The following is a 23,657-nucleotide window of genomic DNA, read 5'->3' as shown; positions in this document are numbered from 1 at the left end:
GAAATCAACGATTTAAAACTTAAATTTAAAGATATTTTTCTATTTTCAAACTTTAAATCTCAATAAAAAATAGTTCCGGGACCTGAGAAATGGTAGGATCAAGTCCAAAGATCCTAAAATATTTTCCTGAAATCCGACGCAAAATATTTCATAAAGCTAAAAATTTCAATTTTTTTTTCACAAAAACTGTAAGTTATAACCCACAATTTTTTAATTGATTTTGAGAACTTTTACAATATTTGTTATAAACTAAAGTTAGAGTCATCATACTCGCACCACATGTTTCTTAAAATTAATTCAAGACATTCCTAAGATTTCAGACACCTACAAATCTTTTTGGAGGGCCCACTATTAGTTTTCATTATTTTTTCTATCTTCAACTTTAAAAGTCAATGGAAAATAGTTTCTGGACCTAATAAAGGATAGAATTACATACAAAGGTCTTGCAATATTTTTGTTAATTCTCACGCAAAATATTTCCTAAAACTAAAAATTTCAATTTTTTTTTCACTAAAATTGAGTTGTAACCCATGTTTTCCAATCAATTTTGAAAACTTTTTCTACTTTCAAACTTTAAATCTCAATAAAAAAATAGTTTCGGGACCTAATAAATGGTAGGATCAAGTTCAAAGGTTTTGCAATATTTTCCTTAAATCCGAAGCAAGATATTTCATAAAGCTAAAAATTTCAATTTTTTTTCACAAAAACTGTGAGTTATAACCTACAATTTTCTAATTGATTTTGAGAACTTTCACAATATTTGTTATAAACTAAAGTTAGAGTCATCATACTCGCACCACATGTTTCTTAAAATTAATTCAGGACATTCCTAAGATTCTAGGCACCTACAAATCTTTTTGGGGGGCCCACTATTAGTTTTCATTATTTTTTCTATCTTCAACTTTAAAAGTCATTAGAAAATAGTTTTCGGACCTAATAAAGGATACAATCACATACAAAGGTCTTGCAATATTTTCATTAATTCTCGCATAAAATATTTCCTAAAACTAAAAATTTCAATTTTTTTTCACAAAAACTGAGTTATAACCCACGTTTTCCAATCAATTTTGAGAACTTTTCCACGATACATTATAAGCCAAATTTAAGTCAAGTTGCACCACATGTTTTTTAAAATTAATGTAGGACATTCCAAAGATTTTCGACACCTACAAATCTCTTTCGGGGCCTTGCCATTGGTTTATATTATTTTTTTATTTTTCAACTTTATGGGACCTAGCAAACGGTAAGATTACATATGCAACATTTTCCTTAACTCCTAAGCAAAATATTTCCTTAAAGTCATGCTTGGTGGGTGTAAAAAGATGTGATCTTTGCGCAAGCAAAACGAGGTGGGCTCAACACAAACAAAACGAGGCAGACTCTGGACACGCAGAACGAGGTGAATCCGAGCACACATAAAATGAGATGGGCTCCGTACATGCAAACCGAGGCGGGCTCTACTAACAGAAAATGAGGCAGACTCTGCTCGTGAAAAATCAGACGGGCTTTAGTCACATCAAACAAGATGTTCTCGGAGCACAAAAAACAAAGCGCACTCCGCGCGAGCAAATCGAAATGGGCTTCCGCGCAGGCAAAACAAGTGGCTTATAAATTGTGGTGACTCCTGCTTATCACTTGTGGATGATCCCCCAGATGTTGTTATCTCATGCGTCTTTAGTGGGTGGCAGGATTTCACTCGCATTTTTTCTCATTTCTAAGGTTTCCAAAGGTCACCGAGATGTGGTGAAGTGATCTTGTCTCTCCAAGAGTAGCCTAAAGGTTAATGTGGATTGGGCGTGGAATGAGGAAGTAAAAACATGGGGTTTGGAGTTATTATTCGTGACAATTTGGAGGAATCTATAGTTGCTTTTGTTGGTTCCTTCGAGAATTATTTCTTCCCGTTGTATGTGGAGTTCGTTGCAGTTAGAGAGGGATTGGTTTTGGTGGCCAAGGGAGGGATTTACCAAATTTCATCCTTGAGAGCAAAACGCTCCAGATTGTGTCAGTCTTGATGAAGTCTTCTCTCAACAGTCAACATGTCTTTGATTGGACCTGTTGTGGAAGACGTCAAATCGTTGATGACCACCATCACTGGAGTTCATCTTTCTCATGTGCGCCACCTTGCCAACAGTGTCGCCTAGATCTCTATGGTTTTCATAATGAGCTTTGTTGTTGGTTTGAGGATTCTCCGAACCTTATAACTGACTTACTACTTGAGGATTGTTGTTAGTTTCTGCTAGTTTGTTGTTAGTTGTTTGCAGCTTTGTTGTGTCTTTGCAATGTGAACCTTTTAACACTATCAATAAATCTTATCATTGCATTTTAAAAAGCGGGAGAGAATCTCGAGAAGTTTAATGAAACTAACTTCAAGCCAGAGATACACAAATAAGATAACTTTTACTTACACGCTTTTAGTTCCCTCTTGATACTGTTAGGTGTTCGGCTCTTATTGGCTTATAGCTCATTTGGATATTGATTAGAGGATCAATTAATGGATTGTCTTCCTTCCCTGAGTGTTTGTTATGATGTATGTTAATGAACAAAATTGGGTTGACTTTGGACCAACGTAAAATGTTGAGATGTGACCTTCACAGGGTTGCTTCGGTCACTAAGTGAAGTATGAAAAAAAAAATAGAGATAGAGAAACTAACACAAGAAGTATGTTGTTCACCATAAGTTGGGCTACATCCACAAAGGTAGAGTAGTTCTAAAAAATAATGTAGAGTTTACATGTACAAAGGTTGAATCATAATCATAATTAGTGAGTTCTAATAATGGATTAGAGAATCTAAGACCATAAGAAGGTTAATTGTGGGAGAAGAATTTTTTTTTTTTTTTTTATAGTTGAGGAGAGTTCCCTATTTTCGTTTGCCGGTCAACGTGGGGCTCTAGAAGCTTTATTTTGGTATTGACCTGTGCGCATTGTGATTAGTCCCCTGGTTGGAGCGAAACTCATGTGTTTCGACAGTGCCTCAGCACAAATTGTTCAGTGTGTTTTTAAAGATATAAAGTTGACCGGTGCTTAGTAATTTTGGGGCTGGTGAAGTATATGTCCTACAAACACATTACATCCTGAATACTTTTATTTGAATCAAAGTTTGGACTTTTAATAAAGAAAAACATAACCATGTACGTAGTCTATTCATTGACTTGCATAAAGAAGACCCATATTTGTCCACATTATATCATCGTTAACTGTTTCTTTTTTCGGTTACTAAAAGAGCTACATATCCATGCACGTAATACATTCATTAACTTGCTAAAAGAACACATATTCGTGCACCTAATACCACAGTCAACTGTTTTTTTTTTTTTTTTTTTTTTTTTTTGTTACTAAAATAACGTATATATATCCATGCACGTAATTTCCCCGTTAACTTTGTCTTTCTTTGATTACTAAAAGAACATGGATATCCATACACATGGTTGCACTCTTAACCCTTTTTTTTTTGTGTTATAACAAAAAACAAAAAAATATATGGAAAAATTATGCATCAATTGAATATATTTATTCTCATCAATAATCCAATCACAAGCTACCTGAAAATTGCTGGAGCAATATTAGAAAATATGAAAATATAACACAAGAAGTCTAATGATAATAATCACAAAGAAAATCACAACATCAATTATGTATTCGATTAATATAAATAACTAGATAGAAAGTTAGAAACACTAACAAACTTGGAGATTGAGGCTTGGATAAATGCAATATCCTAAAGACAGAATTTCTCCCTTACTCTTGTGCTTGTAGTTTGGGTAGGCGTCTGTCTCCCAAGATTCAACAATCTATAATCCGAAGTCGAAGCACTTAAATCTTCGGACTCTGACGAACTTTGTATATTCCGTACTCTCAAGACACGACTCAAAAGATATTTAATAATGAGAGAGAAAATAAAGTCTTGGGGATTAAACTATTTTGCCAACAAGTAAAGGCTATGAACTTGTATAGAACTCAAAGCCTTGTTTTATGAAGAGATGTAACTCAATATCTCAACAACAAAACATATAGAGCCTTTGCAAAAGGCACGGCAACTCTTAATAAAAATATGTATCATTTGAATGAACCCTTTCACTCAAATTTCAACAATAACTACTATTAGCACACTCATTTAGACAAGTGATATTTTATTTTTATTCAATTATTGAAATTATAATATTATATAAATATATAATTTCCAACAGAAATTTCGTTTTTTAATGAGAATGTAGCACTTCTAGATATGCACATGGGAACAACGCGATCTTCACAACCCAAGCTAATTCGTATTTTGGAAGAGACCATTATGATGACTGTAAATATAACAACAATGTGTAGGTTTACAATTAAATTTAGCACAATGATCTAGATATCCTCTTTCTTTCCTCTTTTTTGTCGGTTTTTTTTTTTTTTCAATTTAACAAACAAAATAAGCCAAATACACATTTTCTTCTTTCAAAACGCAATGTTTGAATTTTGCATTTTTACGTGTTGAAATAAACAAAAAAGTATGTAACCAACAAAAAAAAAAAAGAGAAAAGAAAAAAGGAAATAACAAAGAGACGCTCACACTCGTCGGACAGAGAGTGGAGCAATATCTGGAGTGCGATAAGATCAAAATTCCTACCACCTAACCCTAGTGTCATTCTGGAATCATCTACTGCCCCTATAAATTGAATGAAGAGGGCAGTGTGTGTGTCATGTGTGTGGACAAACAAACACGAGTTATAACATATAGCAGTTACGTACGGCGTGTTTGGGTTAGAGAATATCTTTGATGAGTTGGAGATTAGCCATGGCTGCCGAAGCCCAAGGCGACGATGAAAACGATGATCCCGATGATGTAGAGAGCCTGATGATGGTTCTTAAATCGATCGCATCCATGATTTACCAGAACTATTTTTCAGAGGTAATTTTTCCAAAACCTAAACAGCCCTTATATTCTTTAGGGTTTCATTCATTTACATTAGTTTATTGTTGTTTCTGATGTTTTCATCACTGGATCTGAATCAACTGTTCATTTAACCAACTAACATTTTAACATTTTAACAAAATATAACTGAAAGTTGGTATTTGTTCTGGATCGATGCATATTTATATTTTGATCAAACCTGCAGGTTCATGCCGATTCTAAAGGGAACACACAAACTACAATCGAGGCATCGATATCCTCGATTTAAGGCCAAGGGATGTGTTGCCTTTCAAGAGTGACTTCGGACCAAGAAATGTAAGCTGTGATTCTTAATGTCTTTGTTTTTGTTCGTTTCAATTTTTTATGTCAAGGGAGAATTGCATGACTTGGAATTTCTTTTGCAAAACAGGCTCCTCACCTGACCCTGGTTTAGCACTTTCGATAGCATACCCCAATCTGGTATGATGGCGTTTCTGGCAACAGTGATGTGAGATTGACGATTTGAATGTGAAGGATGATCATCATGTGTATCGAAATATATATATATATATATATATTAGACGTAGAAAATATGATAGTTTGATCCGAGCTCATATTTTGTTGTAATGGGATGGGTCATATCTTGTCTAGATATGGGGACTTTGATGAGTACTCCATACATTTTGTAAAAAGGAAGTGTATAATATACAAGAAGTCATGACTTCATGACTTGTTTATGTTTATTTATGGTCTTCAATTCTTTTATGCATTCCGTCCAATTAGTTAGATATAAATTGTAAAACCTTCTGAATTATTTATATAAAATCCTCTAAATTATAATCAAGGTGAACCTGTGAAAATTGTTTACAAAGAATATGATGAATGAGCAGATGTTGTAGAAGAAAAGATAACATGTAATAAATGTGGATTGTTTCGTAGTATTCTTCGTCAACCCACTCCATTTCTGGTTCAAAAAAATTTCTCTGGTTTAATACGATGGTGGTGGTGAATTCACTCCAACAACTTTATACATCTAGAAGCACTATTCATCATATTAATATACCCACTATCTTAACTGAAAGAAAGCATAGAAGCTCAGAAGCTTCTAAGTGATGTTCAGAAGCTCCCACCTCCGTGGTCATTCCAAAACCTGAGCAAGAACCAATGGCGGCCGTGTCCACCATCCACTACGGTCTTTGTTTTTATTTTCGAATTTAAAGTGTATTCCATTTTGAAACTTTATAGATACATAGAAATTATCATTTATTTTACCCCCTATCTTAAGATAAATATTTTATAGTAATTATTTATTTGATTTTTAAGAATTTTAAATTTCTTTAGTTTCTTAAAAGAAATTACTTATTTACAAGTGGCATTTTACCACAGTGGTGGAAAAGTGTTGAGTCATTGCATAACGGCGTAGGTTCAAACTCTGTTAGTGGCTAATCTAACATCTAATTTAACAAAATATATCATTTGATAAAAAAAAATTACTTATTTTAAAAATAAAAAAAAAAAAAAAAAAAGAGTTTAGGAAGAAATTGGGTATTTTGGGTTTGTTGTGCTAAATTGAAAAAATAAAGGACAAAATGAAATGGACCTTAGATATTTATGGTCAACTTTTTGTAGGAAAAAAATAGCAGCGTGGAGGACATAGGCACGTGCGCATGGAGGTGAGGGCAGGCTAGGCGGTTAGGTCGGGGTCGAGACCAAAGGTCTTGAGTGATAAGAGATCACTGGGTGATTTTATGATAGTTTATTTACACTATATTTATTCTAATTATAAGGAGGAAGGTTTGAACGTAAAATATAGTGAGTTGAAAAAAATTGTGCTATAACTAGAGTAAATCTACCACTCTCATTATCCTAAATTTAAATGATACTAATGGGTGTTTGTAACATTTTTCTCTATTTTTTCGCTATGCCAAAAAAACGGTGTGCGGCTACGTGCATAAGTATGTCATGCATGTTCTTTAGTAAGTCCATGAAGAAAAAATTAATGGAGAGACTATGTGCATGGATATGTGCATTTTTTTGTAAGTTAACAAAGAAAAATTTAACGGTGAGATAACGTGCATGAATATGTACGATCTTTTTGTAAGTTAACAAAGGAAAAGTCAACAATTAGATTATGTGCATGGATCTGTGCCTTTTCTTAACAAGTTAATGAAAGACAGGAAGTGCATAGTAAATTGAGTTTTTGTTTATGAAAAACAACTAATAAGTAATAACCAATAATCCTCGAATCAATATCCAAATAACCCACAAGCTAAACCAATAAGAAGGCAACCCTGTGCTTCTCTAGCAATAATCTCAAAATGGAGCTGGTAAGCGTGTAACCAAAAGTTACCTTATCTTTCATTTTCTTGCTTTGAAGTTAGTTTCATTGAACTTCTATCGGAATTCTCTCCATTTGAGAAATTAGCAGTGACCGGTATAAGTTATAAATTACTCTATTTTTCTAGTCATTACTAGTAAAATCATTCAGTTTTGATACAATAATAAAGAGAGAAAACCAATAGCTTTGTACTTTTATGTATCGGAGCTATTGAATAAAAATCCCAAAAAAAAAAATATGTAACCAACTAAAAATGAAAATTAAAAAGAAAAACACGACAGAAACGCACACTCTAGTGAAACTAGATAAGATCAAAATTCCTACCACCTAACCCTATCGCCCTTCTGGAATCATCTACTGGTGCTATAAATTGAGAAGATGCCGTTGTGTGTCATGCATCTGTGGAAAATGAAACAAACACGAGATATAGCATAAAGCAAATAGCCCTATCGCCGGGTTTGGTAGAGTTGTCTGGCGTGGCTGCTGAAGCCCAAAGGGGAGATGAAGACGTAGACGATGATCACGATGATGAAGAGCCTGATGATGGCTCTCAACACTCGATCGCATCAATGATTTACCAGAATTATTTGCCAGAGGTGATTTTCCTAAGCCTAATCAAACAGGCTGAACAGCCCGTATCTCTTTACGGTTTCATTCATTTCCGTTAGTTTATATTGTTTTTCTGATGTTTTGGTTACTGGATCTGAATCATCCGGTCACGTAATTTAATATTTTAATATTATTACAAATTTATAACGGAAAATTGGATTTTTGTATGGATCGAATTGATATATGTATCTTTTTTGGTTGTGGGTTATTTGAGATTCTATCTTTTTTTTATATATATATTTTTATTAGATGTTTGATATTTTTTGTGGACTTAATATTGTTATAGGAGAGAGCGAGAGAGAGAGAGAGAGAGAGAGAGAGAGAGAGAGAGAGAGAGACGTTAATCACTTGGTTATGATGTCTGTTAGTTTTTTTTGGACTTAGTAAAAGATGATTATGTTAGCATTCGTTTCTGTGTTCAGGTCAGTCATTTGAGAAATAATACAGTGCTAATGCGGTTTTTGTTTCTTTTGATCAAACCAGGTTCATGCCGATTCCGAAGCGGAGGGAGCGTAGAACATATAAACCGAGGCATTGTCATATCCGTCGGATATGACATCCTCGATTAATCAAGCCCAAGAAATGAAATTAATGATGAGATTACGTGCATGAATATATACGTTTTTTTTTGTAAGTAAAAGAAAAACAGTTAACGGTGAGATTACATACATGAATATGTACGTTCTTTTTAAGTTAAAAGAAACAAGTTAATGGTGAGATTACGTGAATGGATATGTATGTATAAATTAATGGTGAGATTACGTGCATGGATATCTTTTTGTAAGTTGAAAGAAAAAAGTTAACAGTGAGATTACATGGATATGTATGTACACTCTTTTTATAAGTTATGAAATGAAAAGTATTGTGAGATTGCATACATGGATATGTACATCATATTAAAAAGTTAAGGAAGTAAGCGCATAGTAAGTTACGTTTTTGTTTATAAAACAGTAATGTTAGGTAAACCGACTTTTAGGGTACATTTGCAATCATGTAATGTGTTACTAATAGAAATTAAGCACGTTAATCAATACTTTAATAATAATTCAATCATCAATAAGCACGGTTTACAAAATATGATTTGATTAAATAGATATATCTCCTAACATTATCTTATACAAAAATAACTAATCCTATAATCCATTAATTAATATCCAGATAACCTACAAGGCTAATCCAATAAGAAGGCAACCTAGTGGTTCTCTAGCAATAATCCTAAAATGGAGTTGGCAAGCGTGTTTTAGACTATAGTAATATAACCAAGAGAAGCTGTGAAATAAAATACATAGAATTAAGATAGCGAAAGTACACAAGTCTTAGAGAAAGGAAAGAAAACACTGAATGTGAAAGAAGCAAAGAAGATATAATATTCAAGTCATGATTTTTTTTAAATTAATTTAAATTTATGTTAGAAAATTTGCACTCGTGCATAAGCTAATGGCTGTTTACATAAAATTAAAATAAAAAAAAATAAAAAAAACAGAAGAAGGTGTTTTTGTTGGTGGAATATTTTCTAAATTATAATGAGTGCTTCTATTTAAATTTGTATTCCACCTAAGTTGATTCCTTCATTAAATTAATAGTATTTAAAGTTTTTGGTAGTTTAAAAACACAATAAAGTTATTGGTACTTATCTAACCCTAGTTCATTTATTCAAGTCTAAATTTTCTGCACTCAAAACGTTCTATTGCTTCTTTTTGAACTAATAACTTAAGCGAAACTGATACGTGTCTTTTTGACAATTTATTCTTTATTAGCAATATTTTTAAATAGAGTTTTAATGAATAGTCAATGTCAACAAATAAGATAGGCTACAGAAAATTGTAGGTTGAATTTTTTTTTTTTTTTTTTTTTTTTAACAAAGATATTATCTACACTATGGAGAGAAGGTGTGTTAATCTTCACAATAGGCTAGCAACAATGTGGTTTTACTTCGCCCTTAACATGAATCGAATTTTAGACCTCTCACTTACAAATGAAGAGGAATTCTATTCGACTGTAGTACTAAGTTTCAGGTGCATAAGATTTAAATTCCATCAATTTTTATGACTATATTATTAAATAAGTAATGCTAAGTAGACAGTCAACTTAAACTACATTTTAAAAACCATATGGCATAATTATTAGTGATTGAATTATTACTAAATGTTGTTCAACGTATTTAATTTCTATCAGTTACACATTACATATGAGAAAATTGTAGCAATCGTCTCTAAACTTTAACCTAATTAAAGTAATGGTCCTTTAACTAAAAATTCATGACCATTAGTCCCTTAACTCATTAAAACGTGCAACTATGATCATTTTCGATAACTCCATTAGAATTCCGCCAAAATGAGTTATGTTGAAAGAACCATTTCTATAATTAGGCTAAAATTGAAGGACCATTGCTTTAATTACATTAAAGTTGAGAGACTATTCCTCTATTTGGGTTAAAGTTGAGCGACCATTGCTACAATTTTTCTTATTTGATTTTTCATATTTGCCCCTCGATTCAACCTCATGTGCATGGATTCATGGAACATGATTCATTTTGACAAAAATTCTACGAAATTGAAGAAAATGATCATAGTCGCACGTTTTAAGGAGGTAAGGGACTAATGGTTATAAAATTTTAGTTGAGAGATCATTACTCCAATTGAGTTGAAGTTGAGAAATATTTGCTATAATTTCCTTCCTTACATAATTTATACATTTGATCTAAAAAAAATTAGTCAATATAACATTACTCATTTAAGAAAATGGGAAAGCAACAGCAAAGGCTACCTGCAGAACCGGTTCATTACTTCATTCCATTTCTTGGTTGCCTTCCTTGCCGAACACAACACCAACGAACATCAAGGGAATCAACAGGCAGCAAGGCGACGTCGTTTCCAACTTCACAGGATTGGGCGGAGGAGGTATTGTTGTAGATGGAAGCTTCACGGAGTAACTCGGAAATTCCGAACCTGAACCCTAGCCCGAGAAGAAACCCGATTCCGATTCCGTCTGCATCGCTGAGGTGGCCCACCATAGACGGCCCACTGGGTCTGTCAGAGGAAGAGTCAGTGAGCTACGCGCGTAGATTTTACAAGTTCGGCTTCGCTCTGCTCCCTTGGCTTTGGGCCCTCAACTGCTTCTACTTCTGGCCCGTCCTCCGCCACTCCCGCTCCTTCCCTCGCATTCACCACTGTATGCCCCTCTTTCTCTCTCTGCCGATTGATTTTTCTGTTGGACTTTTTCTAATTTGGATTTGTGTTGTGTTTGTTGATTGAGGAAAAACTAAGCAAACAAAGTTTTTATTTTGGAGATCATTTCTGGATTTCTGGGTTTCGGTTCTGTTTTGATAATGTCAGACTGAAATTCCGCGCATTTGGTTTAGGGCTCGTTTGGAACTACACTTACAGTAAAAGCGCTTCTTTTAGAAGCACATTGTAATTTTTAATAAAAATTCAGGTGCTTTTTTGAAATCCGAAGCACTTCTAACTTTTTCTGCCAAATATGGTCAGAAGTGCTTTTGGTGATCTGAAAGCGCGTATAGCTATTTTGAAGGCATTTGTAAATAGGCCCTTAGTTTTTCATGTCGCTACTTTGGACATATAAAGGAATTGGGTGCTGTTCAAGCATCTTCCATTTTGCTTTCATTTTTTGATACCGGAAATTCCCCAAACTTACTTGGGGAAAAATCCTACAATTTTGGGGAGGCAGGAAACTTCAGAAAATAACTGACCTTGATCAAACACTAGAACATGTGGTGTCGTTGCTCGACTTGACCCTTGTTTTTCCAAAGCTTCTCCCAATTATAAGCGAATATGATGAAATCCAAACTTTCTAAAAGCATCTCGTGTAGCAGATTGTGATGTTTATGTATTCTCTATGCCCAAAGGGGTTTTTACTGGCCTTTTTGTTTCAAAAGAGGGGAAGTTGGTGAATGCCGCCTGCATTGGCTAAAGCTTTATTAGTTTCTTTAGAGAAAGTGCAAAATGTTGAATGTGAGGAACAAATTTCAGGTTTTTGTGGTTCTGGTTTCTCTCTGATCCTATGATTTATGTTGTCGAACCCCAGACCACTTGGGAGCAAACCAAGGACCTGACAGCTAGACCAACAACTTTTAGGTGAATACTTATTATCAGGGAAGGTTTATGTGTTCAGGGGTTATTATCCAAAGATAATATTTTGATTGAACTAGATAGAACAATAAGTTTTCAATTTTGTAACTTTTTTGGCCGGACTGAAATATGAGAAGTTGAAAAGGGGGAAGGATGTTATCTCCCACCTAGGAATGTCAGAGATGATTACAACTTGAATTAACAATATGTATAAATTAACCCTATTACATCTTTGTTATTTGATTCTTGACATACTCCCATCTAGCTACACGAAACCGTCAATTTCAAATTTCCTTTTGCAGTGATTGTTCAAGGGTAACCGAAAAATATTTAAATGGTTGATGTTAAAAGAAAATACCTCTTGATGATTTGACCTCCCCAATTCTCCTATCCTGCCTAGATGGTACTGACATGATGTTTTCAAATAGATGTGTTTGGTTGTTGCTACCGGTCAGTTGTTTTTAAAGCAAATGTTTCGGGTGTTTTCATATAAGATATAAGTGCTGCATGACTGAATAGATGTGCTGGGTTGTTTGCGGTGTAAAATTTGAGCTTCTTAATACATCATGCCATGAAGTGTATGTAATCATTTGACATTCTGGAACTTATATGTATAATAATTATAGAGCTTCTGTTTTGGCTGTTGTTTTTTGATAAAACTCTCTTATTTCAGATGTTTTAAGATCAGCAGTTGGATTCACGGTATTTACTGCTCTTCTCTTGTCATGGGCACTTACATTTGCTATTGGAGGGGAGCACCTTTTCGGCCATGTTTGGGATCAACTCGTTATGTACAATCTCGCTGACAGACTTGGCTTGACAGGTTGGAGCTAAGTCTATGCCTTCTCCTTCGAACTTCACCATTACGAAACACTTCCTCTGTGTCTACTCTTTTTTATTCGTCAAACATTTGCATTAGGTTAACAGAGGAGGACAGGCTGTTGGATTGTTAAAACAATGAGTGACGTTATATATTGGAATTTGGAAGCACTTGTTAAATGTTAGATACCTTTGTAACAAGTTTAGATTTCGATCTCAGAATTAGATCGTTTTTCCGCTTCTGGCTACTCAAAAGTTGAATACACATTTCAAATCAAACGTCAGGTAAATCAATGTCGAATAAGCGAAATATGGTATCCATGGAAGAGAATGCACAATTATAAACCAATGGCCACGATGCATCTTACGTGTGATTCTACTTCAAACGTGAACAAAAAATCCAAATCAATCGAACAAAGCTGAAAAATATGTATTAGATAGTCCCTTTACTCAGATAAGCTGATATCCATTTTAGGCTGTTTGTGAATCGCTTCATTTTTGTTCTCAGAAGCTCCTGTCTCCAACCTCCATGGTCCAAAAGTTTCAGGCCACGATAAAGAACCAATGGCGCAGAAGGGTTGGACCACGATAAAGAACCAATGGTAGAAACCCTTCTGCGGTGTTACCTTCCACTACCCTCATAATTTTTTACATTATACTAGTTCATATGGTTGGACACCATTGTAACTTAGCTCTGATATTCAAGTACACAAGTATTCTGACAATAAACGTAAGACATGATCTGTTAGACGGGACACAGCCTTGTTCCAGCAGCCGGAAATGCATGGTCGTCTTCGGAGTCTCACCGCCCACATCTTCCTAATTCGATGCAAAAGAATAAAATTCTACCGATGTCGCCCATTTCCAGGAGTTGACCACTGTGGCAGCACTCTTCCGCCACCGTTCTGATTGGTTTTCATATCCGGAACATTAGCTTCAAAGTCATAACCAGATAAGTCTAATTCATCATCTATGAATTCACTGTAATCTGGCTCCACATAACGGAAGGTCTCAATAGTATTGCTCTGCGTCTTTAGAGCCCTCTTCTTCGATCTATCTGTGCTTCTGAAGTCGTCATCTTCAAAAATTTCCTTCCGATCCTTGTTACCATCTCTTTTCCTCTTTATATCGTTGCTGTCATTGCTACCGCTGCTGTTTTTATCTGTTTTGAAGTATTCCTTTATGGCAGCTTCAATTGTTTCAAGTATTCGATCTCCGTACCTGGCCACCTTAATTCTGCATTAAGCCAAACAAGTTCAGTATATTGTTTCTTAGGTAGCATCATATAATCATATAACTTGAAACTTACTGGGTAATGCCATTTATCTCGAGGAGTTCATCCTTCGTTCTAGGCATTTTGCTGCTTATGTTTTTAATCGTTGTATTCCTGACTCGAAATGGCAAAAAATCAGGAAACATCTTTAAAGATCGAAGGGACAAATGGAGACATGTATAGTGACACCCCGGGATAAAAATTCCTAACTCCAAAAGAGTAGCAACTTTCCAAAATTACTTTTCCTTCTTTCCTCTGAAAACAAACAGGTATGAAACAGATTTATTCTATTGGGATGAGGAAAAAGAGTAAGAATCTTACGGAAATATGTGGTGTGCCATGACACCATCACCAGCTTCTCTAATGATATTAGTTCGAAGCATTTTCAAAGCAGAAAATATTTTCGTGTATAGAACCTGTAATGAAATTTCAGATAAACAAATCAATTGACAAAGGTCGACTTAGCCCTCATGGTAGTCAGATACTTCAGCAAGCAGAATAGTGTCTTGCCAACATATAAATCTGAAATATGTATCTGTGTACGCGTGTAATATGTGCGCATCTGTTCCTGTTGACTGCTTAGGTTTCAGGCATAAAGGTCAAGGTTTTGAGTTCGGCCTAGGCAGGAGACAAACTTGACCAAGAAGAAGAATATATAAGACCAGACGAATGCTTCAGATCCTATATAATGCATCTAAGTCTATAAACGCTTCAGATCCTATATAATGCATCTAAATCTATGAACATACCAAATCTCCTTTTGATTGAGGTTGTTCAGTGCCAGTAATTGGAGGGCTCTGCATCCCAGATGTCAGTGAGCCTTTAGCTGAAATCGCTTCGGGGTTTTTCTGTTTGGAAGCTTTTAATGTGGAAGGGAATCTACAATATATTTAAGATGTCAGTCACAATATTGTTGCGAGCAGGTTTATAGGGCAGAAAAGGAACAAAAACTTACAGACTTCAATTGACATTCACAAGACTAAAAGCATTTAGGTGAAAGAAGCATATCATAGCACAATATAAGAACAAGATTAGATAAAAAGAACATATTATTACGATGGTTGGAGTACAAACATGATCATCTCACTTAGCAATCAGTGATGAATATAAACCGTGTAAGATATCATGCGAGTTTGTGAAAGCTTTTCTAGTAACAAAAGATGAATGCTAGACTGATAACTAGCGGCTCAGAAACCACAAAGAGGAAACATGCAAAAGCTTTAGTTGACTAATGCTAACTAAATATGACACAAATAAGAGAAATTTAGTTTTATGGGTTTCGTGGAGGGATTTCAGCAAGCAGATCCTATCGACGATGTTATTCATAGTTGTTAATGGACAATTATTCTAAGCAGGTAGGCATGTTCACCGCAGTTGAAGGATTTTTGGTGAACCTGACTAGAACCTAGAAACCAAATATCCCATCAGCTGTAAAGTGTATTCGTATTCAAAATTTTGAAAGCGTATGGTATATAACAAAACTTGAATGTGTTCCAAACAGATTCTAAATTTTTGATACGCAGTTTAGGGGAGACCAATGAAGATGAATGGGAGTGGGGGTCCTTTGAACAAGGTGGATCTACCACAAGTCCATCCCCAGCTGACAGTAATAGTATTGGACACACTGCACATGCATGGTAGATGGAGATAAAAACAAGTTCTTAAGCATCTAATGCAAGGATCTTTGACATATTAGTACAATACTCGTAGGGAACTAGCAAAAATAATAGTGAGAATAAAGCCAAAATGTGGTATGACCGGAAAGCCAAACCTTATTAAAATTGTCTTCCTGCCAGAGAAAAGTTCGCGCGCTTTCTGTTCATTAACCTGAAAGAAAAAAAATGACACATGTAATTACTGTACAAAAACTAACAAGCAGCGATGACAGTAAGTGGTATTTTCTTGCCTAGTTTGCTCTTTTCAAGGATGGTGATCTTCATGAAAAACCCAGCATAAGTGAACTGAAAGAATTAAAAGTACCTTTAGTATTGACGATACAGATCCATAAACATCACTTTTCTTGACTTCCTCAACAAGAAGGTCCTCGGTAACAAGATGACGTAATACACGAGAAGCTTCACCCTTGGCTAGATGTTTTCCTGCTCCATGCAGTCTCACAGTCTGATGCCTGTGTTTCTTGACCTAACAATACAAACATAACATTATAATCGATGAATGAAAATAAGATAGAAAGGACAGTACATTTCTTAAAATTAAAGCATACAAATTGGTTTAAGGAGCCCCTGTAGACTTCTAGAATATGAGATGACGAAAACTGCTGCCCTGTTAACTTCAACAGTTCAACCTGAGCACATGTGGCAGAAGTGAATACACAGACAATGCAAGGATTTGCAAACTGTTGCAAGGAATTGACATTCATCAATAGAAACATTGGCCAACATCTCCCAAAAATTATTATCGTTACAAACCAGTTGCTTTGCGATTTCAGTGACATCCTTCTCACTGAAACTTTTAAACTTCAAACAATTATCACACGTCTTTTTGCAGGTTGCACAATCAAAGTTTTCTCCAAAATGAATAAGTTGTAGAAGTCGTCGGCAATCAACACCATTTTCACAATAACTGACCTGCAAATTTTTAGATCATTTTATTTAGTACATGTCTGACGAAACAAGAGGTATGCAATAGTAAAACCTCAAAAACTACACATGAAGCCAAAATCAAGTACCATGCGCAAAAGATTTTCGGTATTCGTTTCCAGTACTCTCCCAGAATTAGCAGTATTGATACGATTGTATCCAGATGTCAGTGGGCTTTGCTCTATAACTCCTTGACTAATCATATGCTTTACTCGAATCTGCAAAAGAATTATAGAGATATATGTAAGCAGAGAAAATTTAAAAATATTATTCCCCTACTTTTTTAAGATGATCAAATTAAACAACCAAAATGCAAACTTGTATTCCCTTTTTCTATTTGCATTTATTTATTGAAATATTGAGTTAAGCACCCAAACAGGTGTTGAACTGGTGAGAGGACATGCCACTTGACCCACAGGCCGTTCGCATTCCAATGCTTACTCATTGTCCAAATACAGAACTGACAAGAATCAAGTAGATACAAGTTTTACTACTCCAACTTACATAGTCACTGTAACTGTAATACAACACACAAGATGAATGCTGACCATCTCTACCAGCTCGACCACACTCCTGAAACATAGTGACGTAGTAAGCTAAAAGAATCCTTAATCTAAGCTTCCCATGCATAAACCATTACTAAGAAATAAGCAGAAGAATAGCTAAATTCCAAAAGTCCAACACTCTGATACCTGATGGTAGCCTTCAATAGACTTCGGGAGAGAGTGATGGATTACAAAGCGGACATCTGGCTTGTTGATACCTGAATTCCAATTCCAATATTGGTAATGGTGTCCCTTATTAATGAAGGCAGAAATCAGCAAAAACTAAAGTACCCATTCCAAATGCCACTGTAGCACATATAACGTTGATTTCATCTTTACTCCACTGCTTCTGGACAAAGGCACGCTGAGCAGGATCCATATTACCATGGTAAAATGCTGCTTTATGGCCACATTCCTGAACAACAGATGCACTCTCAAGCAAAACTAACCAGAAAGAAAGTAAACAAATTTCATCATATCAAAAGTCATAGATTACACAATTAGCAAACACTAGATACATGTTCAAGAAGCTTCAAGCAATAAATGATTAAGCAACAATACAAGACTTTCCATGTATAATATACAGAAAAAGAAGTTAATAAACCCACATAATGAATCAGTGCACATGGAACCATTTTTTATCTTTCTCAAGAAAACATAAAAAGAGCATAAGACTCCATTGAACTACAAAGGGACCAAGATAAGGTCAAACCTGTAATCTTTCAGCAACTTTTTCACAGTCCATTCTTGAGAGACAATAAATTATTCCACTTTCATCGTAATGATTTTCTTTAATGAACTTGTCAATATCATCCACACACTTCTTAGTCTTGGGAACAACAGAATACCTGCAATTCACAGAACGAATTACCATTTCAACTTCAAATGACAGTTTAGAAAAAGTATGATTTGAAATTTGTATAACAGATTCCTTGTTTAACACTTGCCGTAAATTTGGACGATTAAAACTTTGCCGGAAAACAATGCAGTTAACAAGACCAAGAGCTTGCACAACATCTTCTTTTACACTAGCGGTTGCAGTAGCTGTTAAAGCCAAAACTGGAGTATTTGGGAACTTCTGTTTCAAGATACCAAGAGCCTGGGCATTTTAAAGAATAGCTTGACATTAAAATGGTGTACCAATCAAGAAGAAAAATCCCATTGCCATGAACTTGAATACTTTTTAAGGCCACAACCTGATAATCTGGTCTGAAATCATGCCCCCACTGACTCACACAATGAGCTTCATCAATAACAATCCTAGAAAGCAATTGACGAGCATTTAAATTCTCCAACTGCCGTAAAAGAGCATCACTTCTGCAGACAAGAAAGATTGGCTTCTTAAAAAGTTATACAGACTCAGTCAGTACTTAACACCATAACAATCATTTCAATTGCAATTGAAACAGAAATTATTATAAGGCTGGATATTCATGTTAGTGGTTAGACATGACCTGACAAGGTCAAGAAATAGAAGATAATTAAATAAAAAGTATAGTGTTCTCAATGATTCCAACAATCAACAGCCAAAATAAATGCCAATTCACATTCCCTAATTAGCAGACAACACAAATTACTTACATCAGTTGTAAGATATATTTATCATGTTTGACTACTGAAAGAGTCGATTCACATATAGTAGTTGTAAATAACACAAACTTGTTAGTTTCCAGTACCTTTCTATTGACACTATACCTACCAATAAAATGCTGTTTTTAAAGTAATAGAGGGAATACAAATGAACGATGTTTGCAAGCATATAAGATAAACAAATACTCACTTAGCAACTTTCTCTGGGGTGACATATAACAGCTTGTATTTACAATACTCATAATTTAGTTCTCTAAGTATTTCCTGTTGTTCAGTCCACTCCATATTGGCACTTAGGTAAGCAGCAGGAACATTTGCCTAACACATGCCAGAACAGGACATGAGCACGCAATGTAATAGATAGCAGGAAGTGAAACAATATAAATGAACTAAGGGATGGAAAGAAACATTACCTGCAATAAATGCATTATTTGATCTTGAATAAGTGATACAAGGGGAGAAATAACCAATGTTATTCCTGGACAAATTAGCGCAGGGAGCTACAAGGTACATAAACGCAAGTAAACCCTTTAGTCTAGACAGTATAATGTGTACTTTACCGTAAAGAATGAGACTACTCTACAGGGAACAAATGATGGAGATGCAAGGTATTTGGCCTACAAATAAAGAAAGAAACTGAACCAGTAAACTAAGCATGACCATACAAATAAAGACTACATACTTAAGATGACCAAACAATAGAACTGCTCCTAAGTGAACAGTTTCTATGGTAAGCCTTAAACAGAAATGACTTATCTCGTAAGAAGTTCCAAAAAATAATTCTTTTACCTGATATGTCAAGCTCTTACCCCCTCCAGTTGGCATTAAAACAAAAACATCATAGCCACTCATCGTAGCATTAATGACCTCTCTTTGGTTGAGACGGAAAGAGTGATTTCCAAACACTTTCTTGTTACCATCCTGAAAGTGGTAGCAGTAGGACAACAATTACAAAATAATAATGAAAGATAATACTAATATGAACTATGAGAATGATCTAGATTAGCACCTCCAGCTTTTTGGTCCATGGAAAATTATCACTACTCCATTTTTTGTCCTTAGAACCTTCAATGTAGGTAACTTCAACAAACTTTGAAATGTATGGTTCCCTCTCAACAGGACAAGATGAGAAATCAAGCCTATCAACAGAAGAGAATGAAACTGATGATGAATTACATCTGTCATATCCTCCAGACTCGTTATGTGGATGAACCTGCGAATCAAATCTCATGGGATCAGTCCTGAATGCAGCTGCTTGAGGTGTTTCACATTGGAAAGGCCTGGGAGTTGTTGTTGATGCAGAAAAATGTGACTTTCGCCTTTCTTCGTCCAATGAGTTGTTACAAAGATATCTCTCAAGCTGCTGAATCTGCTTATTAAGCTGTAACCTACCAATGGGAATACACTGTTTTCCTTTATGACTTTGTAAAATATAACAAAATAATAATAAATGTGAACCAAAAATCCAAAAATAACAGTCTGAAGCTTTGTTGCATAATACATGACTTGTAGAGAACCAGAGCATTTTTCCGCCAGTTCTTTTCTTTCACTTGTTTATTGTTATCCACAATTCCCTCAATATAGACATACCTTGACTCTCACAAAGAAAATCAAATCAAGATGAAAGGGGGTGGTATGTAAACCTATCTTGGCGAAGCTTATTTATTTGTTCTGGACTGAGGTCATTAACATCATCAAGCAGTTCATTTGATATGATAATTAGGGTATCCTTCATTTCCTGCAAATGACTTGCAGCTTCTGGGCAAAGTCCTATCTGTATCACATTCAGGAATTAGGCACATTAAGCTGTCCACATATTTAGATGGAGCCACAAAAAGCAGAATATAGATGACAAGCATACCTTAAACCCATGACTGCAATTTGAACACAATTCCGGTGGCAAACTAGTAGCATCTTGTCTTGCAATATTATCTTTATCTATAAAGGGAGCAATGGGTGGAAGCTTGGAAATTGATGGTTGAGGTGTGCAACTTGATTGGTACTGTTCCACTATCTGGTCAACATCAATATTCTGAACCAAAGTAAATGAGTTCAGTGAAATCAACATTTGCACGAACAAAGACAACACAACATAAGCCTTGGGGAAAATAGAAACATAAAACAATGTTCAAATTTTACACACGAGTAGTCCAAATGATACATAACCCGTAACATGGATTGACTAGTAGCAATTAAGTCACCGTACAAAATAGCACTTAAGTAGAACTGTAACAACCACATGCTAGTTAGTGAACTTTCATCTAGATCTTGACAGTAGTAGCCTTATTCAACAGATATTTACAAAAATAGCCAGATTAAATAAGCAACAACTAAACCACAATGATCTAAAATAGTGATATGAATTACCTCAAGAATGCCATCATCGTCGTCGTCCAGGTCATTAACAAAAACTTTTGCAGAGTCTTTCCCTTGGCGGGTATGAACACTATTGTTGCCAAGAGATAAATCCAACGCCCGAGCATCAGAACTGTTGACGATTGATGCTCTGAACTGACTTTGCCGTCCAAGATTTTTCCCTGCATCTGCAACATTAACATTACTTGACGGAAACGGATTGCCCGAACAAGTTGCCGCTTCACTGTTCCTGGTATTAGTTCCATTCATGTATTGATGTGTTGGCATATGTGCGCGACTCTTATCAATGTTGCATGAGCTTGGCAAAGTTGTTGTTCCAACATCACGACGACACTCTGCATTAACATCCTTAACTAGAAGAGTTTTTCCAGGTTTTGTGTAGTTCCTACAAGAAATCTGAAGATTGGAAAGAGCATGCCAAGCCTGCCAAAATTTCCCAATTCAGAAGCAAAAGCCAAATCAGAAAGCTTTGGCAGGAAAGGGCTGGTAGAACCCCAGTTTGTCAAAAATGTTGAAAAAACCAATTAACCAAGTCAAAAAGACAAATGAGATTGACTACCCCTCATCCAACATGGTTACCTTTTGAACTTGTGCACTCTGTAATCTTTCAGTATCCTGAATTGGACAAGCCATTGAGCTAAAAGCATAACGAGAACCTTTGTTAGAAGGAAAAAACTCCCAATTGACTCAAGATATACACCAGGTTAAATGCTTTGAGATAATAGTATCATTAGTTGTATAAAAATCCATGTCTACCATCAAGAACGAGGAGTATCCAACAGTCATCAATTATTGGATTCGAGGAAAACAAAAAATGGAATTCACAAAGGCATCCATTCTTAAAATGATGTATTATATATCTATCACGAACAATGGCGGCTTTGGCCACGTGCAATAGGTACCCTTGCACAGGACCCCGATCCCAAGGGGTCCCTAAATGATGATATCATGTATATATGTTCCACCTTGGTTTGTGTAAAATGATCTCATCTTAGGGAAACATTTTAGGATTTGTATATGAATAAGAGAAATAATAGTCTCCATCTGTATTAATAGGAATCACTTTTATGTTTTTTCAAATTGGTTCTGCTGGCTTTGCTCTAAATTGTGTTTTATTTTCATGATTACTGTTCATTTGAAATTTTAGATACCTTATTAATACAACTATAGACAGATAAATTAGCTTCGCTATGTCGGGGGTTCTCTTATGTAGGGACCCATACCCCTAAAATCTCAGAACCGGCCTTAATTACTAAGGCAGATGAAACTTAGAATTAGCAGAAACAAACAATAAATCCTGCAGCTAACACGAGCTATATTTTACCCAACCAAACGACCACAATCACCAAATACAAAAACTGGTGTCAAGTTGTCACCAAATAACAAGTAATCCTCAAGCTAAAATGAAATAACAGTAGGAAAAAACCCAACAAAAAATAAACAAAACATGTATAACCGCGACATACCCGGAACCCATTGCCTCTTCGGCATGAGGTTTTTGTGTTGGTAAGGAGAAAATGAAATTTGAGCTCAGGATGTTATGTGGGCACGAGAAATTATTAAGTGCATTGACATGTTCCAACAAATTAGCTTTAAAAGGCGTCTGGGCGCAGAAATCTTGACCCAGATTGGGACAACTGCACATACCCGAATTCCAAATAAATAACAAGCAATCCGGAAAATGAAAAGTAAAAATGCTGTGTCTTTGTTCCGCTTACTCTTGCCTCATATGCGATGCCCTATTCATTGCTCCAACACATTTGCGTATTCGGGATCAATGGAGCTTCTTCGTGCCAAAATCTGCTGCGGATTGAATGAATCGGGGCTTGCTACGAAAAGGACAAAGTGGTTGAAGAGCAAGGAAAACATGGCAAATTTGGGATTGCTGGAAGTGGGATGAGAAGGGGAAAATTTATACCTTGAAAATTGCACTAATCCGAAGACGCTCTGCTGAAATGAAACCCTAGAAATGCTAGTGAGGCGCCTGGAGACGTACGGTTTCCTTCGGTGGTCGATGCTACGGCAACTGAGATTTCGGGGTTGTAACGGGGGAGAGAGGGAGAGAGGGAGAGAGTGAGGGAGTTTCAAAAGAAGGCGCGGTGACTAGTGGCGGGATACATTATTTTGGCTTAAAACCAAATAATTTGTTCGAGGTTATATTTTCAACCCTATGATTTTTAATTTTTTTTATACCGTTTATAATTTGCCACCACATTTTCAACTAAAATTTGTATTAAAATCGAATAATTGTTATAAATAGGTAAAAGTTAAAGAAACAACCTTTGATAGAGACGTGAGATAAACGGATGCAAAATATCATATTTTTTAGTTTTGTAACTATAACACAAAAAGATTGCAGGAAAAAAAGAAAGAGAGAAATACTAATAGTATTGCTTTCACTTCCTTTCTTTGCTGTATTGTAATCACACACGGAGCGTTTTTTATTAAAGTCACATCCGTGACAAACTAAAAGTGAAATGATTACTCTTTTTGAAAACTTCACACAACAACAATTACACTATAATTGCCCTTTTAAAAACATCACATA

At 35.4% G+C, this 23,657-nt stretch overlaps 2 protein-coding genes and 2 long non-coding RNA genes across 4 annotated transcripts; 3 read left to right on the top strand and 1 right to left on the bottom strand.

Annotated features, from left to right (window-relative positions):
* The first annotated feature begins 4,671 nt into the window (after positions 1 to 4,671).
* On the top strand, positions 4,672 to 5,614 carry LOC148698375 (uncharacterized). The gene is made up of 3 exons (XR_015954505.1): positions 4,672 to 4,889; positions 5,098 to 5,207; positions 5,302 to 5,614. It is a non-coding gene; the product is annotated as an uncharacterized LOC148698375 (long non-coding RNA).
* Positions 5,615 to 7,510: 1,896 nt separating this feature from the next.
* LOC137746660 (uncharacterized) lies at positions 7,511 to 8,695 on the top strand. The gene is made up of 2 exons (XR_011069893.2): positions 7,511 to 7,805; positions 8,302 to 8,695. It is a non-coding gene; the product is annotated as an uncharacterized LOC137746660 (long non-coding RNA).
* A 1,896-nt stretch (positions 8,696 to 10,591) lies between these two features.
* LOC137746661 (putative gamma-secretase subunit PEN-2) lies at positions 10,592 to 12,910 on the top strand. The gene is made up of 2 exons (XM_068486663.2): positions 10,592 to 10,989; positions 12,580 to 12,910. The coding sequence occupies exons 1-2, from the start codon at positions 10,731 to 10,733 to the stop codon at positions 12,738 to 12,740; spliced, it is 420 nt and encodes a 139-aa protein (XP_068342764.1). The 5' UTR covers positions 10,592 to 10,730; the 3' UTR covers positions 12,741 to 12,910.
* Positions 12,911 to 13,128: 218 nt separating this feature from the next.
* On the bottom strand, positions 13,129 to 23,240 carry LOC137746662 (ATP-dependent DNA helicase Q-like 4A). Its single transcript, XM_068486664.2, has 26 exons — positions 23,028 to 23,240; positions 22,828 to 22,938; positions 22,576 to 22,746; positions 21,689 to 21,746; positions 21,101 to 21,532; positions 20,595 to 20,765; positions 20,377 to 20,507; positions 19,743 to 20,121; positions 19,523 to 19,654; positions 19,147 to 19,233; positions 18,924 to 19,051; positions 18,340 to 18,460; positions 18,091 to 18,242; positions 17,856 to 17,991; positions 17,435 to 17,558; positions 17,291 to 17,361; positions 17,103 to 17,171; positions 16,688 to 16,816; positions 16,428 to 16,586; positions 16,223 to 16,303; positions 15,979 to 16,140; positions 15,770 to 15,825; positions 14,748 to 14,877; positions 14,320 to 14,414; positions 14,035 to 14,112; positions 13,129 to 13,961 (listed from the first exon to the last, which is right to left on the bottom strand). The coding sequence occupies exons 2-26, from the start codon at positions 22,854 to 22,856 to the stop codon at positions 13,571 to 13,573; spliced, it is 3,672 nt and encodes a 1,223-aa protein (XP_068342765.1). The 5' UTR covers positions 22,857 to 22,938; positions 23,028 to 23,240; the 3' UTR covers positions 13,129 to 13,570.
* Between the last annotated feature and the right edge of the window lie 417 nt (positions 23,241 to 23,657).

The sequence above is a fragment of the Pyrus communis genome, chromosome 2 (assembly GCF_041283825.1).
Source record: "Pyrus communis isolate YQ-2024b chromosome 2, ASM4128382v1, whole genome shotgun sequence".
Lineage (NCBI taxonomy): Eukaryota > Viridiplantae > Streptophyta > Magnoliopsida > Rosales > Rosaceae > Pyrus > Pyrus communis.
Note: the sequence above shows the minus strand (reverse complement) of the source record. Positions and strands in the feature narration are given on the sequence as shown.

What these genes read in the sequence shown, in the direction of transcription:
- LOC137746661 (XM_068486663.2), top strand. Translation starts at nt 10,731, where the DNA reads ATGGAAGCTTCACGGAGTAACTCGGAAATTCCGAACCTGAACCCTAGC. An exon ending in CTTCCCTCGCATTCACCACT is followed by an intron (nt 10,990 to 12,579) that starts GTATGCCCCTCT and finishes CTCTTATTTCAG; the next exon opens with ATGTTTTAAGATCAGCAGTT.
- LOC137746662 (XM_068486664.2), bottom strand. Translation starts at nt 22,856, where the DNA reads ATGAATAGGGCATCGCATATGAGGCAAGA. An exon ending in AGGAAGACAATTTTAATAAG is followed by an intron (nt 14,878 to 15,769) that starts GTTTGGCTTTCC and finishes AATATATTGTAG; the next exon opens with ATTCCCTTCCACATTAAAAG. An exon ending in CTCAATCAAAAGGAGATTTG is followed by an intron (nt 14,415 to 14,747) that starts GTATGTTCATAG and finishes ATTTCATTACAG; the next exon opens with GTTCTATACACGAAAATATT.